Source organism: Strongylocentrotus purpuratus, unplaced genomic scaffold (assembly GCF_000002235.5).
Source record: "Strongylocentrotus purpuratus isolate Spur 01 unplaced genomic scaffold, Spur_5.0 spur5_scaffold_1, whole genome shotgun sequence".
NCBI classification, from domain to species: domain Eukaryota; kingdom Metazoa; phylum Echinodermata; class Echinoidea; order Camarodonta; family Strongylocentrotidae; genus Strongylocentrotus; species Strongylocentrotus purpuratus.
The window spans coordinates 32,000,357-32,015,744 of NW_022145594.1; the positions used below are offsets into that span (position 1 = coordinate 32,000,357).

At 36.4% G+C, this 15,388-nt stretch overlaps 1 protein-coding gene across 1 annotated transcript in view; it reads left to right on the top strand.

The window, feature by feature from the left end:
• LOC115921325 (NACHT, LRR and PYD domains-containing protein 12-like) overlaps positions 1-15,047 on the top strand; it is a 28,164-nt gene extending 13,117 nt beyond the window's left edge. The window contains exons 3-7 of the mRNA XM_030978690.1: positions 3,571-3,731; positions 5,938-6,224; positions 7,221-8,848; positions 11,077-11,238; positions 14,811-15,047. Of these exons, the coding sequence (XP_030834550.1) occupies positions 3,571-3,731; positions 5,938-6,224; positions 7,221-8,848; positions 11,077-11,238; positions 14,811-15,047 (2,475 nt within the window). The remainder of the gene's footprint in view (positions 1-3,570; positions 3,732-5,937; positions 6,225-7,220; positions 8,849-11,076; positions 11,239-14,810) is intronic.
• The last annotated feature ends 341 nt before the right edge of the window (positions 15,048-15,388 follow it).

Consider the following 15,388-nt stretch of genomic DNA (forward strand, 5'->3'; position numbering starts at 1 on the left):
GTTCCTTTGTCTAGGCTGAGGAGCTGTATATTTTGTCCGCTTTCTTTGTCAGTCATGTTCATAGTGATAGCCCCTAAGTCGATTTGACGACTAATAGTCGTCATTTTCCCACTTATTATCTTTCAAATACCATTGGAATTTAACCTTTTCATTTTGTTGGCCTGCAAAAGGGAGTACCTTTAAAGCACGTTAGACACAATAAATGGCTTACTGCAAAAGGTACGAAGTTCGAGTATAGCCTGATCAGTACTACCAATGTCAATAGATTATTTCATATTACATTTATACTTTTTTGTAGTTGATACCTTTACAGTGGAATTCATCAGTTCTATTAATAATTGAAATGAAAGAATATTTTACGAGTGGAGGCTCTGTGATAAGGCAAAATGATAAAAACCTAACCAATGCAAACTTGACACAATTCAAATAAATGACCTTTGATTTTTGTTTCTATTGACAAAGGATATATTTTTGATATAGAGATTTTCAAGCAATGTAGACTTGCATTCTAAATTCTACACAAGTGATATAACTTGATTGAATCTGAAAATAATGCAAGCAGTAGAGGCCCCTAAATCACACCCCTCCACATTTTATTTCTTGATCATAAATGATGTTAAGCAAAACACATGTAGAAAATAAATTCAAGAACCATAAAGCATCCCCCTCCCACAAAAATATCCATTCTTTACATTTAATATTTTTATTACAACACAGGAAAATCTAGCTCCCGATCTCCGTTTTCTAAATGGTGTTAGGTTTAATAATTTAGGTGCCTTATGGCGATTTCTTAATTCAAGAGGGGGTCAGGCCATTGTGATGTGTGCTTAAGGGGGGGGGGGGAGGTAATGACATTGTGTTTGTGGAGGGGATGCATGAGTATAGCCTACACTTTCTGTTTGGGGTTAGTTAAGGACATTGAGTGTGTGTGGGGGGGGGGGGGGTGAGAACATTGTGAGTTGGGGGCGGGGTTGGACATTTTCTTTTTTTTAAAGAGGGGCCGGGGGGTTTAGGGCATTGTATGTGTGTATGCGTGTTTGTGTGTGTGTGTGGTGGGGGGGGGGGGTAGTGTGTGTATAGAAATGTTACTATAGATTGAATGATCGACTCGATGAAACACTCGATATTCTCTTCAAATCCTCACATTTTCAAATGCACATCCAGGTTTAATGAAATTGTAGTTCAGAGGCATCAGAGCGAATGGTTTCTGACAGTGTCCCGAGATCATGGATGATGTATAAATAATTCGATTTTTTTTTTCATGGTTGGAAGTTGGCAAGCATAATGGGTGGCATTGAAGTTAGTCCGCTTTCGAGAATACCACCCTATATATGAATTAGCTGTAATTCGCAAAAGTTTCTGGTTGTACAGCGTACGAAAGAGAAGAAAAAAATTCACTTGTTGATTCTGAATAAACAAAACAGACCCAAAACTAAAAAAACTAAACAAAGACAGTTTTGTAACTAGATCTCTTAGTCTTTGTTTACATTGTGCAACTGATGAGGTAAATAAGCGCGCGCCTGCACGTTACAGGGCGCAGCATTACGGGGTGTAAACAATCCCAGGACCAATGTCGCAGTCATTGCGTTGTATTTTCAGCTCATTTCTCACTATTAACGATGCCTAGGAATCTTGATTCTCATCAACCAAGCTGCCCAAGCTGCACAGAAATGACAATTTCGTGAAACAGGAAACCACTGTATTCGCTACGATCCGCGATCCGCACAGTACCGCTCCATTGCGCCACACGCATATACATTTGTTCCTTCCGTCCGCCGCCCCATAGAGGCTACACACAAGCTTATGCGTGCGGTCGATTGAGTAGTTTCCAAAACGAATTACTATACCTGGTAAGTATGGGGATATCTTTCTTAAAACTAACATTTGTCAACCTTCTATAAGGCTATCTGTTCGGCTTAACTTTAGAATACCCCACCAATAGGGTTAATGTACATAAACATAAAAAACCTAGGGTTAGGGTTTAGGGTTAGGCTTAGGATTATGCTTATTGTTACTTATAAAGCTTAATTAAGTCTCGAGATTTAGATTCATTGGTGAAATTTTTGGTACCCTACAAACATTTTATCAATTGTAGTGGTGGGGTAGGCCTATTCTCTTTATTTCTGACCCATCATTCTCGTAAATCATACTTTTGGGGTATTTTATTTTACCTTTACCCGATCAAGAATCTGCATGGACCTTGGAGTTGGAAGAATGATGTTGAGTGTATAGACTATATTATAGAGCAGGCTTCCAAGATTCCAAAAAGAATCCAACTCCAGAAGTCCAGCATCTTGAATCTTTTAAAAGTTTGGTGTTTGCTTGCTTTGTTTTGTTTTCTACTGATGACGCTCTGTTGCTTATATGTATGTTAGCTTATATTATTTTAATTAGGAATGAAAACAAATATACTGAACTGAGTGCATAGTCTATATATATAGAGTAGTATAGAGTCAATCAGTGGATCCAGACGTAACAACTGTCGATATAAGAGACTGATATTTTCGGTCTACCCTAGCTACCCTAGGCCTAGCTGTAGACCAACAACTTTAAACTTGATGATTAAATGTATCACCAAAGGAAGACAATCTGATTAGATTTTGCAGTAACTAGGACAAAGGTCACAGAGGTCAAATTATGAAACTCCAGGTATTCATCTCGTTAACGCGATATCTCAAGAACCAGTATAGGTCGACATATATAAGGCTCAAACCTGGTGATAATATATAACCATAGGAGAAATGCTGATTAGTTTTCGGGTTCAAAGGTCAAAGGTCACAAAGGTAAATTTCTGAAATTACAGGTTTAGTCTTGCTGCTGCGATATCTAAAGAACTACATGAGATAGGCGTTTTTGTTTTCATTATGATATGTCACGAATAATTCCACTCACTTTGTATGCTGAATTTAGGGCGGAGGCATGATTAAGGAGACGCAGTCAAATTTGTCTTCTGTTCAATATAAGAGGAGTAGCTATTAGGGTTGGGTTTTACTTTTAATTGCTAGGGGTCAGTTAAAGACAATGGCCCACAATCTGTTTTTGCCCTATAAAGACAAAACAAACAAAAAACGAATTTCTGGAGGAGCACCCCCCCCCACCCCGCCCCACCGTGAGGTGGTGCAATGTGTTATGTTGAAGTTGAAATCTATAAATTTGTACCATTTACAGCAACTGATATCACCATGCTCTCTATGTTAAATCTCATGACAGTTTATTTCTTTGTATGTACACCTTTACACAATTAGAATATTCCCAATAATATGACATTCAACTAGCTTTAATTCATAAACCCTTAACAAATATATTTTGTCTCTCTGCGGCAGAGATGCATGCATGGGTACATCCTCCCTTCCTGTATGAAGCTAGATCTTCAAAATGAATTTCAGCCCCTTTTATCTTTGAATAAAGGTCAGTATTAAATCACGCGAGCAAGTCAAGAGGCAAATATTTTGAAAAGGAAAATATATTGAAAAATCAAACTAGTTCATGTACACTGTACATGTATGTCACTGATATAAGTAATCCGCGTATAGTAAACAGAATTCCACTGTTTTTTTTATTCAATTACAGGATGTCTTGCTGGGGTCATCATTCATGTACTTTTCCAGCGGACTGAGTTTCTGTCGAATGAGAAGTATATCTTGCACCATGGATGGATTCTGCCTTCTCTATCTGCTCATGATTCTCCTGATGAGATCTGGTGATGTTGAAACCAACCCTGGACCAGACAGGTCAGTTTATATGTATTTAAGGTTTTTTTCTTTTCTTTATTGCAACAACAATTGATAAGATGTAGAGATAATAAAAGTACCTTTCTTATTATTAAAGCATATAACATCATACATGCATGCCAATTTTTCTTCCGTATTCAAGTGCACTGCTTAATGAGGTATAAGCCTTGTGTATGTAATGCTTAAATATATACATTTAAATAAATCTTATCAGTTCATGTAGCTGAATAAAATCCGATAGGTATATATGCGCATGAAGCTGTATTGCTGACAGTGCTCTACTGTAGAAGCTAGTGTACATATTTGTAGATTTCATGGAGTAGTTTATTCTTGAATGCTCATTAGGAAGTGCACCAAACTTTAGAAAAGCATTGTTGACACGATGGCAGTTATGTTCCGCGTAAAGGTCGGCTTATGCCTCAGTCACACCTTTTTTGATATTTGGCAAGAAGTCAATTCTTAATATCAAGAAATACCATTGGATTACAACAGAAAATCATTTCTTCATATCAAGAATTCATTTCTTGATATCTAGAAATAGGAACAAATGGTAAAACTGCTTGCCAATAATACGCAGCAATACGCAAGTCGAATACGCAAAGGTGTGACTGAGGCATTAGCTACGCCAATTGATTTACTCCTGGATTCTTCCAGGAGTAACGCGCTACCCTAGAAGGTAGTGTAAGTTGACCGTGTGGATGCTCTCACTTGGCACTCGGAGTATATGTGACCTTTCACAAGGGTTGTGTGACCTAACATTATAAACTTCCGGGGTCAAACCTACAGTGTTCACCACATTATGCAAGCTTTTTTTAATGCCTTTAGAGGAATTTTCATGGTTTAGGAATATGTTTGTTTACAATCAAAAATGAAATTTAGATTTTGCGCTGTTCAGAGTGCGAGCGCCAGCACTTCTGGAATTTACGCTGCGCTGAGTAAGACTGGGTCGATGGAAGGTTTCGTTGACTTAATCGTGGCAAGTTGGTCCAAGTAAGAGTATATTGACAACTAATGGTGTAAGTCAAATATTTATGGAATATTTATTGTTGCACGGACAAACTTGCGCCGACTAGAAAGCTACGTCTTAACATGGTTATATGATGCAAATGTTTTTGTTACTCATGCTCTAAAATGTCTGGATTAAGATGCCAGAAGAAAGGATAAAAGTGTGCCTTGTGCCTTGTGTAGTGGCACGGGGCAGATGGACTAGGGATAGGGACTATAGAGATGTGATGTATCTGTAGGGAGTTGACAAGACTGCCAATAGATAGTAGTCTACTTGACCGCCTGTTCTATCATATGTCATATATTCATTGCCTGGATTTAAATAGCTCAGAATGACTTTGAACTGAATATACTTGAGCCTGCGTCCTTATTTTCTGGATTAAGTAAATTACAGTAGGGGTTACAACACAATAAGAGATACTAAAGACATACTTCAGGAAACATCACCCCAAATAATAAGTGTAGTTATTCATAAAAATGAGATGTATTTTTGCCCTTTGATGTAAAATATTCCTTACGAAAGAGTACAGGAAATATATAAATAAAGATATTCTTGGCATGATGTAATGCCTTTAGCATGACATGGGCGCAGCCATTTTCTTGAAAATGTGAGGTAACAGGTGAAGTTGTACATGTATCATGTACCAAGCTTGAGTTGCGAAGAGTTTTTAATTCAATAACAAAAGCTTTACCTGTCAATGAGGGAAATCAAAGCTGGGAAGGTAAACATTAAATTTGGTGAAAAGTACATAACAGGCTGGGGGAACAATTGTAACAATTGTTTTTAAAAACACATGTACTAAAGTATAGTAGTTGACAAATCTATTTCATTTATGCGAAACCTTCACCCCAGAAGAGCAAAACTTATTTATGCGATTTGCGTTCTGGCAAGTGTAGTACAAAGGATAATAGCAAGTAAATGAAATACTTCATCACCACACATACCTGGGAAGGAAGCATCCATAAATTTGAATACATTTTCTTGATAAACGACTTTGCATAGTATGTCACTTTATCAAGAAAATGGCGCTGCCCATGTCGTGCTGAGAAACTGTTCATTATCTAGGTATATGTCTCTATTATACAAATTGGTTGAGAATTTTGTAGATTAATGTGCAAGAATACAATAAATCTCTCAGAATGACTTAAGTTATTTCTTAATTGGGTGCGATGCTTGATTAATTTGTTTATTTTATTACAGGATTGTCAGTGAGGAGGAATTTATAAAGCTGTCCAAGCTTATTGAACCTAGCTACTACAAAGAGGTGGGAATTAACCTGAACATCCCCAATGCAGAGCTTGGGCAAATCACTGTGCAACATATGCTAAATACCAGTGATGCATTGATGACAGTGTTCACGAGATGGAGAGACAAACAGCCTCCAGGCACAGACATCAGGGCTCTTCTTGCAGAGGGATTACAAAAAAGTGACTTAGGATCCCTCTCTGGCGAACTTCTCACTGGCAGTCTAGTCCCGAATAGGACAGGTGAGAATGAAAAGGAAATCATATCGGCTGCTCGCAAGAGGGCCCTTACTGCCATTGATATTAAATGTATTGCTCTTGCAGGCAACCAACACACACTGTTTTGCCATTTTCTCATTTGTTACAAATAGGGTTACTTAGCAGGACATCCCAGTATTAAAACAGACAGCCCACAAGGCCGACAATATCAGCCAAACAAACTTTCTGAATAGTTCTCAGAACACCCACAAGACTGACATGTCGGTCTTGTGGGCTGTCAGTCCATGAGTCATTGGTCTGGTGGGTCTGCTGACAACTTTTCAGAAGTTTGTCTGATATTGTCGGCCTTGTGGTCTGTGTAAGGGAAATAATGAAATTAGTTTTATATGAAGCTGTACAAGGATTTTCATTCACATTTCATGTTGGGAACCACCGCATTTCAAGCCCAGCCACTTTCTGACTTTTTTCCTCTTCAAGTCTAGCTCATCTTGTGACACCAAGCTTATGAAAATTATTCGTACCATTACAGAGTCTTTATTGTGACCCTATGTCAGCCCCAGCCTGGAGAAACTTTCCTTTTGTTGTACATAAAAAAAGGAAAACTACATTTTTCTCAGTTCTCTCTATATCAAGTGGAATCGTTCTTTGAGCTGTAATTCATAAGGTTCAGCGTTATTGTCCATACTGTCAGCAAAATCTGTGATATTTACGTTTATAATTATGTATGTACATTCTTACTGAAAGTCAAACTCTATTGAGTTATTTTTTAGTTGGAAAAGAAAAGAAACATAGACATGTCATGCATCAACAATAGTATGCATGTATGATGTTTAGAAATTAAACTGCAAAGAAGAAAAAATGAAAGTGTAAATTTGAAAAATAATAAATACATCAGAAATTGTTCATATGATCATGTGTGGGTGTGGAATGAATATCCTCAAATGAAACATGTTGATGTTTAGAAAAAAATTCTGTTGATCTAAATCATTAATTGTCACACTTATGCTATTTGATTTAAAGGTGCTCCTGTTCCAATGCTAGGATCACAGACTCCACCACTTTCTCCTGACCAGATCAAGAGATGTGCAGATGAATTCAAATTCAAGTACCGGACAAGTCTCTGTAAGATCAGATCTGATGCCCTCAACCCCGATTCCATTGTGCCATTCAAGGACATGTACACAAACCTTCTCCTAAAAGAGGAATATAGAGAACGCAAGCGACCTCTTGAGTACAGGGATCTCTTTGATCTCAAAGTCAATGGAGAGTTCCCCAAGCGGATCATGATTCAGGGAGAGGCTGGGGCTGGAAAGACAACATTCTGTTCTAAGATTGCCTGGGACTGGATAAATGACAGTCCTGTTCTTCCAAAGTTTGTGTGGGTACTTGTTGTCCCTCTTTGTGAAGCCAAGCAATACACGATTGGTGAGATTGCCAAGTCATATCTCTCCAAGGACAACCCAGCAACAGCCAGCCAGATCACTGAGTACATCCGGTCAAATCCAACTCATGTTTTCATTGCGTTTGATGGATTAGATGAGTTTGATGGAAAGGTTGTACAGGAAGGGGAAGCTCGTTCAAAGTCAGAATGTCACCAGCCAAAGTCTGCTGATCAAACCAAGGCAAGATCAGAGAGAGGTGACATTGCACTTATAGACATTCTTCGTTCAGATGAACTTGGCACTTGCCCGGTATTGGTGACAAGTCGCCCAAGGAAGGTCACAGAGTTTAGATGGGATTATAGTCTAAGGAAACTCTACACTTTCATGTATGTGGAAGGTTTTAGCAAGGAGAATGTGGAGGTTTACATTCACAAGTACTTTGAAGACAATGTGGCCACAGCAGATCAGCTTATCCAATTAACCAAAGAAAGTGACATCATATCTGAGTATATGGCCCCACATCCTATCTACATAGCTATGCTCTGTCTTATGTGGAGAGAACTTGGTGACGAAAAACAAGAAAAGTTAAAGTCATTTCGAACTTTTTCTCAAATATTTGATGAAAGATTTAAATTCCTGAGGGTGCATTATGCTCAGAAAAAAATCAAAGATTTAGGCAGCCCATCATTCAAAGAATATCTCGCTCAAATTGAGAAGCTGTTGAAACCAGTTGCAAACGTTGCTTTCATTGGGCTACAAGAAAACACTGATGTTTTTAAAGAAGATGATTTTGAACAGTGTTCAGAATCCATGGAAACAGCTTGCAGAGTAGGGGTGTTAGAGAAAAGAAAGTCATTTATAAATGATAAGAGCAGTATTGATCTGCAGTCTCAAATCTTCTTTCCTCACAAACTCTTTCAGGAGTACATGGCTGGAGTCCATCTTGCTTCCTTGTATGAATCAGATCACAATGAATTCAACAGGCTAATTGAGCAAGTAGTGCTACCTAGGAAGGAAGAGTTTAGATATCTCCTGTACTTCATTGTATCATGGGACAAAACCATTGCAAACCATGTCATGAAATGCATGGTACAGGGTAACACCACAACCCAAGAGGAGATGGATTTTTTGGTTGATGTATCCTTCGAGAGTCAGGACCTAGATACCGTAGCATTATTGAGGGGTCGAGTGTCATCTCTGAAAATAAACTTCAGGACAGCACATACCATAGCAGCTTATGTATTCACCGGACTATATGTAGATGTGGTAAGTTTGATATCTTACAACATATATATACGTGTTATAACTTAAAGGGGAAGGTGGGAAATAGAAGCAGAGAAATGAGAGAAACAGAACAGTGAAAGTGTGAGCAAAAACAGATTAGCAATAAGAAAGTTATCAATTTTGGAAGGCGCAATTAATCAAACACAAATTGGTAATTCTGTGACATATATTAAGAGCTCCCCTCCTTTTTGCCCTGTACTAAAAAACTTTTAGAATCTATATTTTCCCTTTACAAAATATTTAATCATGCATTTACCCTAAATGTAATTATTGCAAATATGTTTTTATACAACACCTATATGAAACAAATCTGTTTCGTTAATAAATTGAAAGTTCATGAAATTTTCTGTATATAGCAAATATGAGAGGAGCTCGCATGGTACGTCACAGTGTTGCCAATTTGTGTTTCACCGATTACAACTTTTTAAATCCATAACTTTCCTATATTAAATTGGATGTTGCTCAAATTATCCTCTAATATTTTTCTCATTTTTCTGCTTTTATTGAAACCAACTTAAAGATACTATGTCCCTTGTGCAGCCAACACCAAATTTTGTAGAACTTTCCAGGAATTATGAATATGTCATGTATGTCTTATTTGTGAAATTTAAACGTTAGCAGTGTCCTAATATTCAAATTATGCAAGGAAATCTGTTTACTTGCTAGACTTCACTGTCATACGCTAATGACTGACTGGCTTTTCTTCTTCCTTGGTAATAACATACATAAAAAAATGAGCTGTAAAGGGTACATGAGCATTTGTCTCCATCATTAACCCACTTCTTGAAATGGCCAAAATTAAACTGATTGAATCTTTGCGCAGCATGAAACGTACAACTATTCGGTACAATGGTCTGAAAAATCAGACTAGTACTTACTGGCTCTATACCTCTTAGTCGATTCGACAACTAATATTCGTTATTTTCCCACTTAAAGACATTTTCAAGCCCCCCCCCCCCCTCCTTTTTTAGGGAAATTCTAAATTAGTTTTATCTTTCAAATGGTGTTGGAATTTAACCTTTAACCCCTCCAATTGCCAATCCACAGGCGTCTATAGACTTGCATATTTTAAGAATGGGTCTATAATATTTTTTGTTGTTTAACTCTCTCTTTTACATCCATGACCTTATACCTGATAACCTGTGATAAATTCATGTCCACTTTTAAAAAACATGTATAAAATCAATGACAAATCATTTCTGTAAATAAAAGTGGCAGGGATATAAAGACCACTACCCGTTTACAAAATCAAATGAAAATACTGGTAGTATTTAGGAGACAAAAGAGAGAGAGGAGAGAAGGAAACACGAACAACACATTTGTACATTATATATGGTTACTCATTGTAATATGTGACCTTATACATTGAGTCTATGCCAAATGCGATACACACATACACACAGTTAATGTACACTGTGGTGTGTTCCTCTGATATACCCAATATAACCAGGCTGGCTGGATTGAAACCTAACTCTGATCTATCTCTATGTGTCATCATTTCAGTACTAATCATACAGCTTAAACAAGCTCACATTTTACTCTTGTCTTCAAGGGGATGTCTTTTGTCCAATAGGTGACCATGATGACATTTTGAAGTGGATAAATAGTAAATATGATCATTGACTGCCTGTTTGTTTGTTTGTTTTTTTTTTTTTTTGGGGGGGAGGAAGGGGGCGGTCATACAAAACATATTGCCCTCATCTCCAGTCCAGACATTGTTATATTACTTTGGCAAAATCATTTCATATACCCATCACTGTTATAGGCATACTGTTATATAAATATAAACAGTACTATTTGACTTGTACTAATAAGTTTTATTGGTCAGAAAATAAGCCATCTTCATGAAATGGCATAATGAACAGCAGTTTTGCTGCAGCCAGTCTTCTGGTTAATTTTATGCTCAGACAGAGTAAGCTTTGATGGAGGGTCAATTTGGGGGCCCTATGGAAATGGCAATCTTTTACCATGCTGCATTACTGACTTATTGTTATACAAGACCTTTGCAAGAAAAAATCGCAGCACTATGTTAGTCTGTTCATATGGACCACTGTAAAATACACATTCTGTACTCATTCAATGAGACAACCTTCATGCAGGCCCATTGACAGCAGCATAACATTCCAGGTGGTCTTAAACTTTAGCAATGGACTCTGTCTGATTTCCTCATATTATCATTTTTTGTTTGTTTATTTTGTTTTTGTTTTAAGATCGATCTTCAAGTGCATGATTACATGCTTGGACCAACTATATCACATGATCTAGCGAAGATCATATGCTCTGCTCCCTCTCTAGAGAAAGTTTCACTCTCCAGAACAGACTTGGACAGTGACTTCTATGTAGTTCTTGCTAAAGAAGGAAACACATCCAAGGTGAGTGATAATACATATTGTAATAATGATAATAGTATTAATAATACTAATATTAATACTTATATTGATACTAATACTAATACTAATTATAATACTACTACTACTACTACTTCTACTACTACTACTACTACTTCTACTACACCACCACCAATACTACTACTACTACTACTACTACTACTAATAATAATAATGATAACAATAGTGATTGTGGGTTCTTATATAGCGCACATATTCATCATGCCGTGACGTTCTCGATGCTTCAACATTCAAGTGTACCGATCGCCTAAAAAAATGATGTGTACAGCTAGAATGTATAAAATCAACATCAAAAACCTTTTTGAGTAAATAAAGTGACAAGGAACTCCTAACATACAGATTATTTGTTGATGATTGGTAATTTATGTCAAAGGCCTACTCTACAGTGTACACGTTTTACATTGTAACCTCCGTGTTATGATTCATGTGCCCCCCTAATAATCTGCCAGTGTTTTAGTGATTCACTGTTTGCACAGATCGAGACTCTGCCTTCATGGTGGTGATCGAGTGTCCCTTACCAGCCTCATCACATGATGAGAGTAAACAAAAGTTGTGTAAAGATGACCATGCATGTAGATCTATAAGCAGTGGTAAATTAATGGAGTTGAAAATCCATTTGACAAATGAACTTATATCCTTTGTTGTTGTTGTTGTTTTTATTTTCGTATAATAAAATCAGATACAAATACATAAAAAATAATTATACGGCTGGTAGCCCATATTCAGCTGCAACTATAATTGTTGCTGCTGGTCTTCCATGGGGCCAGTTTACAATATGCAAAATATACATTATATTAAAAATTAACAAAATAAATAATTACGAAGTATCAGTCGAAAACATAATTACTTAAAGGAAAAAACAACAACAAACAAACAAAAAAATCAAACATCATATAAACATACATAAAGAGGTAAAACAACAAGGTGATTATAGTCTGTTTAAGTAGTCTTAAAGGTGGCAAAAGTGGGTAGTTGACGCAAATCAGGGGATAATTTATTATATTGAAAAGAAGCTCTGTACACAAAAGTTCTTTTACAATAATTTGTTCTTGGCTTAGGTAAAGAGAGGTAATGTGCATTACGGAGGGAGTATGGAGAGGGTTTAAACTCAAACATGTCTTTCAAATATTCAGGGGTCATGTTATGTAATGTTTTGTAAGTTAGGAGTAATAAATGGATTTGTTGCCTTTCACGTATCATTTGCCAACCAAGACAGCTATGAATTTGACTGGTAGAAGTATGCGAATAAGGGTTAACTTTTAGTATGATTCTACCGGCCCTATTTTGAATTTTTTGAAGTTGTATTAAACTGCTACTGCAGGCAGATTTCCATACTACATCCCCGTAATCAAAGCGAGGTAATATGATGGAATTATAGATTAATTTCAATTCAGACATATTCACAAATTGTCTTAGTCTACATAAATAACTAACCATTTTACTTAGTTTGTTACACGTCTGTTTAATGTGAACATCCCATTTTAATTTTTCATCCACATGTACACCGAGATATTTAAAGCTCCTTACTTGGGACAACTGTTGTTCTTTGATTTCGATATTCAAAAGCGGTTGTTTTTTTAAGCATGTTATGTGTTCATAGTAACATGCATACAGTTTTGTCGTAATTGATCTTTAAGTTGTTTTTATTCATCCACGCATCAAGGCTATTAATTTCTTTATTTAAAACATTTTCCACCACTTTGATTTTTATGTGAATAATAAATGACCGTATCATCTGCATAAAGATGGACCTTGCAGGTGTTGAAATCAGAATTGATGTCATTTATAAAAATAATGAACAACAGGGGCCCCAGTAAAGAACCTTGCGGCACACCTTTCGTAGTTAATCTTTCATCAGAAAGGACATTATTTACCGACGTTCTTATTCTTCTGTTTGATAAATAGTGTTTGAACCACTGTAATTCTACACCAATTACACCCATAGATGCAAGTTTAGATACAAGGATTAGGTGACCAACCATATCAAATGCATTTTGCAAGTCTACAAAAATTGTTCCAATGTAATTACCTTTATCGATAGAGTAAAACCAATCATCTGTGACTGCGGCTAGTGCTGTCACGGTGGAGTGTTTTGGACGAAAACCTGACTGATTTTGGGACAGCAAGGAATGACACTTTAAATAATCAAGCAATTGTCGCTGAACGACTCTTTCCATAACTTTAGAGGCGCAAGGCAACAGTGAGATCGGCCTATAATTATTGAAATCAAGTTTATCTCCTTTTTTGTGTATCGGTATTACTTTTGCGACTTTCCATTTGTCAGGCACAAGCCCTTCCGATAAAGATTTGTTGATTAAAAAGGTAAAAGTTTCAATCATTTCAGATATTGACTCTTTAAGAATATACATAGAAATTTCGTCTAACCCGACCGACTTCTTTGTTTTCATTGACATTACTTATTTCAAGACATAAGATTGACATACATTAACAAATTTAAATTTTCTGTCAGAAACCTTTTCACCATGGGAATAAAGCCGGTTATTAGCCCTTGTGTTATTTGTGCATACATTTGTCGCTATATCTGCAAAGTAGTTATTAAACTCATTCGCTATTACACTTGAATTTTCTTTCGGAAAAGTGCTGTTAGAAGAATTACAATTTCCTATTAAACTTTTGAGTGTTGTCCGAGATTCATTTCTATTGGTGACTTCAGATAGTTTATCACATATGTATTTACGTTTGGATTTTCTTATCTCAGTGGTAACTTTATTTTTCATGCGTTTATAGAGTTTCCATAAGTTTCCATAATATCCTTCATGTTAGATGTGTTTAAGACTTTCTTCATAAATGTTTTGGATGGATGCAATTACTCTGATGAATTTGCAGTGAAGAACTGCATGAGGGCTGTAATGGTAAAAGTCTTTTATTTTTCGACGAGCTTTAATAATAATTTGTCTGTCTTTACTATCTTGCATTAAAGGGATCCGGTAACTTTGTCTCAGATTCTGAAACGAAATTATAGATTTAGCTCATGATGCAATGATAATTATAAACCTTTAGGTCAGTCAGGAACCCCATGACTTTTACAAGCCGATCGCCTGTCTGATTATCAAGATATTTATGACTGGAATTACCAATTTTGAAAACCGTTCGCCTGACGGTTTTCATAACACTACAGTCTATTGAGGAGTATGGTAAAACCGGTCACTCAAAGATTTTTACTTTTTTGAGGCACTTCAATATTACACCATATCACAGACACTGATAAACGTAGGGCTGTGTATCTCAGATTTAATATTGTTAAACGTTCCCTTTAACTGAATTCTTAGTTTAACCATACACTAAAAAATATACCTAACACAAAATCTAAGCTGTAGCCTCATCATGACAAATCCTATACAACGACTTTATTTTCATACATGACTATAAATAAAGCCCAAAGCAATTGTCAACAAGACCATAGATATACACATACATGCATATCAGAGTACCCGGTTTTATTTGCAGTCATTCAATTAGAACATGCAGTCTGGTAATTAATATACTTGTTTGAATCACTGTTTGTTTACATGTAGGTCAAAACTCTCGAGCTTGCACCAGCTAAGTGTCTAACATCGGCGTCCTCACATCACCTAGTAAATGCTCTGTGTTCCATGCCAGACCTGACTGAACTGACATTATATGGAAAAGCTTTCCAGGAGGAGTTCTATTCTACACTGAATGCAAAGGCGTCAAGCTTAAAGGTATGTGTGTTTGTACTCTACATCCATGCCATGATGAATATATGGACACATGTTTTGGAGATGAGTTAAATTATGAGTTAGGATATTTCAGCAACAGTCAATATTTTTTCAAAATGTGTAATGTTTCATATGAAAATACAAAATAGTTTTAACAGACAAGGGAAACTATTATAAAAAGGGACTATCATGTGCAGTGTATGAAACAAAATAAAAATAGCTTGAATTGAGAATATGATGTTCTGCAAAAAGACTTTACTTTTATTTAAAGGTATATTTGAGAAAAGGTATTTTAGTTTTTGATGGATATTAACTGGATGTGTTTTAGTAAGAATTTTTAGGGAAGGGGAGTGTTTTGTCGCTACTCATGCGTTGATAAAATTCACTATAAACAGTTAAATGAAGTGCTCTAT